Raw genomic sequence first — 3,501 nt, 5'->3', positions numbered from 1 at the left:
TGACAACACTCCAATGGTGCAACGGACGTACTACTCAATGGACATAGACCATTTATGGAGTGTGTCATACACTTTACTAGAACGAATAATCCCCTTGAAGGACACTACATTTGTTCTCACAAAAAGCAAAGCTGACATGGATGAAATGAAAGGCTTGCAAGCATTCATTTCTCACGTTAGGAGTATGATGCAAAAATTGGGATACCAAAAAAAAAAGGACATAACCATGGCAAATGAATCTCTTGTCAAATATCTAAAAAGAGCAAGAAAATTTACCGAGCATAAAATCTATTTTGCTGTAACAAATTAAGTCCAAGAGAAGATTATGCATTTGCTAGAGAGTCCACTATAAGTGAAGATATGGAAGAAGCGGAGCAATGCCTTTTGCCTCATAAATTTTGTGGTAGGCATGATTTTTCTTCGTTCAATCTGATCATCAATGATCGATGCGCAGTTTTGCCAAAGCTCGCACATTCATCGGCTCTACCGCCGTCTTCCCTCCTCTCCATAATCGATCAAAGAGCAGCTCATTCGTCTTGTCTGTCGGATGCCTCTCGTCCCAGAATAAAAACTTCGTCGGATCCGCGCACAAGAACGGCTTGTATGGCAAATCCTTGTGCACTCGCCTCCCGCAGTTTACAGCCGCGTTGAAAGGCCCTGCTCCACAGCAAGAGTCCGTCGAGTCTGTATATCCTGGCAAGCGCATTTCGAGATGAAATTTGCACACTCAGTCTCTGAACGTCCTTCCACCGATCATTATTTCTTTGTTCCTCTGCTTAACATTAACTTTGGTTCTTACCGTAATTCCTCCCGGCGCCGCTCTGGATGATTCCAAGAGTGAAATTGTAGGACCTGTAGAAGACGAAGGTAGCTCCAGGAAGACGCTTGGTGAGATCGTGGGCAAGCTGCCTTAGACCCGTATTGAATAGGAGAACGATCTCATTGACAGGCTCGAAACAAGCACCATGAGAAGTATTGCGACGAAGAAATCGTACGAAAGGAGTGCATCCCAACGGAGGTAATTCGAAGACAATAAATTTCCGGCCACCTGCTCGATAGAGAGACTGCAATTTCACAGAAAACTCGTTAATGGACAGAGGGATCGTGCAAGAATCTAATCACGATTCTTAGAAGCTGCTCTCGGAATTACCTGAAGACCGGTTTGTGCCTTTTGTAGCAGGAGAGGGACTTGTGCTTGGGGACTGGTGTTGCTACTCAAGATGCGCTCAATGTCGTTACTACCACTGAGTAGAGTGTAGATTGCTCCCGAAAGGAGCTTGTGCGCGTGAGCATGTCCTAATCTTTCCGGCAGGCTTGCGGCTAGCTCTTGGAATTGTCGAATTTGAGTGGAGAAAGGTACGACATTCTGCAATCGAGCCCCGAATAATCAGGTCTACCCAGAAAGTTTATCGATCAGAAAATGAGTGATAAAAGCTCACCTCCTTTGCGTTTGTTGAGTCGAGAAATCCGCTGCCTCCGGAGGCAAAGCTCGCGCCATGCTTCAAGCTGGAATGGGGCCGCAGGTAAGGGTGCGAGAGGGGCAATCCCAATCGCAGTGCTGGGCGCAAAACCAACCCAAAACGCGGTCCAAATTCAGCTTCTGGGCATAACTACAAATTCAGAGGCGCATGAAAGTCCAAAAACATTGGAAAAGCGCTGTGCGATTTTTCGGTCGGAAATGGGCAAATCCTGAGCAGCAGCAGCATCAAACCCACAACGCATTTGAAGATGCAGTTTGAGCAAATTACAGATTCGAAGAAGGTGAAACTAAGACGCATTAGAAGATGCAGCTGGAGCGAATAATAGATTCACAGGAGGTGCAGCAAAGAATGGACAAGCTCAAAATGCAGCAAAATAAAACCCAAAACCCAAAACGCATTTGAAGATGCAGCTCGAGCGAACAACAGATTCAAGGAGGTGCAGCAAAGAATGGGCAAGCACACAAAGCATCAAAATTTGAAGCAAGCAAGCAAGCAAACAGATCAAGAAGGGAGAAGAGCCTCACCAAGGAAGCACAGAATACATCAGAATTTGAAGAAGCAAGCAAGCAAACACATCAAGAAGGGAGGAAAGCCTCACCCAGGAAGTCGAAGACGAGGCGGCCATTGCAGAATCGGCCTGTAGGTCGATGGAAGTAAGTCTCTCCATAAGGAGGAAAATTGACAAGAACTGTGCAATCGGGTACATACTGATTAGTGCCCACATCGCTCAATGAGTCTCCGAAAGAGAAGAGCCCTGGAACTTCAGGCTTGTGATGATGATGGCTTGATTCCACCACCATCATAAAAAAAAAGTAGGAGGTGATAGTGATGAGCATGGCAATCGAAGAAAAACTTTCTGAATGCGTGGCTCTGTGATTGATGATCATCATCACAAAAACGAGCTAAAATGAGCTTGACAATAGGCAGGAGATAGACAACAACATGGGTTACAATGAGAAGACTCTACTTTAAGTGGAGATGATAAGGATAAGGGTTGGAATAAAGTGAGTGGAGATGATAAGGATAAGGGTTGGAATAAAATGGAGATGATAAGGATAAGGGTTGGAATAAAATGGAGAGAAGCATTGCGAATGCTCTACTTTAAGTGAGTGGAGATGATAAGGATAAGGGTTGGAATAAAGTGAGAGAAGCATTGCGAATGCTCTACTTTAAGTGAGTGGAGACTGTCCAACTGAATAAAATTCTCATCACACAAGGATTTATTTCCAAATAATCACATCATCACACATTCATATCATAAAATTGTGTGCATGAAGAAATATATTACAAATATTACATCATCACATATTCATATCAAAATTCTCATCACACAAGGATTGATTTCCAAATAATCACATCATCACACATTCATATCATAAAATTGTGTGCATGAAATAAATATATTACAAATATTACATCATCACATATTCATATCAAAATTCTCATCACACAAGGATTGATTTCCAAATAATCACATCATCACACATTCATATCATAAAATTGTGTGCATAAAGAAATTATATAAATATCATGATTATGCCACTTAATTAATAAGTCACAAATTGGTGTATAATCAACAAAAACTACAAACACAACATTATACATGCATCACAACTCTTGTGATGCTTCTAGTGGAGACTGTGGCAACTCTTGGGATGCTTCTAATGGAGGCTGTGGTGCTGTAGATGTACACTCGATCTCTACTTCTTCTGTAGTATGTAGTGCTTTTGGAGTAGACTCAGTATCCTCTTCCTTAAATGCAAGCGGAGGCGGTGGCAACTCTTCTGATGCTTCCAGTGGAGGCTGTGGTGCTGTAGGTGTACATTGGGTCTCTACTTCTTCTGTAGTGTGCAGTGCTTTCATAGTAGACTCAGTCTCCTCTTCCTTAAAGGGAAGCTCTGGTATTGCTTTAGTTGCACGTTGTATTCTAATGGCAGCAATTAGGTTTCGAATGAGTTCAGCCCTAAACAATTGTATATCCTCCTCTGAATATTTGAGCTCCAAAGAGTCTTCCGATGAG

The 3,501-nt window shown here is 42.7% G+C and overlaps 1 protein-coding gene across 1 annotated transcript; it reads right to left on the bottom strand.

The window, feature by feature from the left end:
• Positions 1–342: 342 nt before the first annotated feature.
• LOC147897603 (GDSL esterase/lipase 6-like) lies at positions 343–2,382 on the bottom strand. The gene is made up of 5 exons (XM_087380922.1): positions 2,080–2,382; positions 1,440–1,558; positions 1,151–1,366; positions 800–1,064; positions 343–693 (listed from the first exon to the last, which is right to left on the bottom strand). Exons 1-5 carry the CDS (start codon positions 2,369–2,371, stop codon positions 437–439), a joined length of 1,149 nt encoding a protein of 382 aa, XP_087237048.1. The 5' UTR covers positions 2,372–2,382; the 3' UTR covers positions 343–436.
• Positions 2,383–3,501: the final 1,119 nt, after the last annotated feature.

Source organism: Dipteris shenzhenensis, chromosome 10, assembly GCF_047967505.1.
Source record: "Dipteris shenzhenensis isolate YYH24624 ecotype China chromosome 10, Dip_SZ_1.0, whole genome shotgun sequence".
NCBI classification, from domain to species: Eukaryota; Viridiplantae; Streptophyta; class Polypodiopsida; order Gleicheniales; family Dipteridaceae; genus Dipteris; species Dipteris shenzhenensis.
Note: the sequence above shows the minus strand (reverse complement) of the source record. Positions and strands in the feature narration are given on the sequence as shown.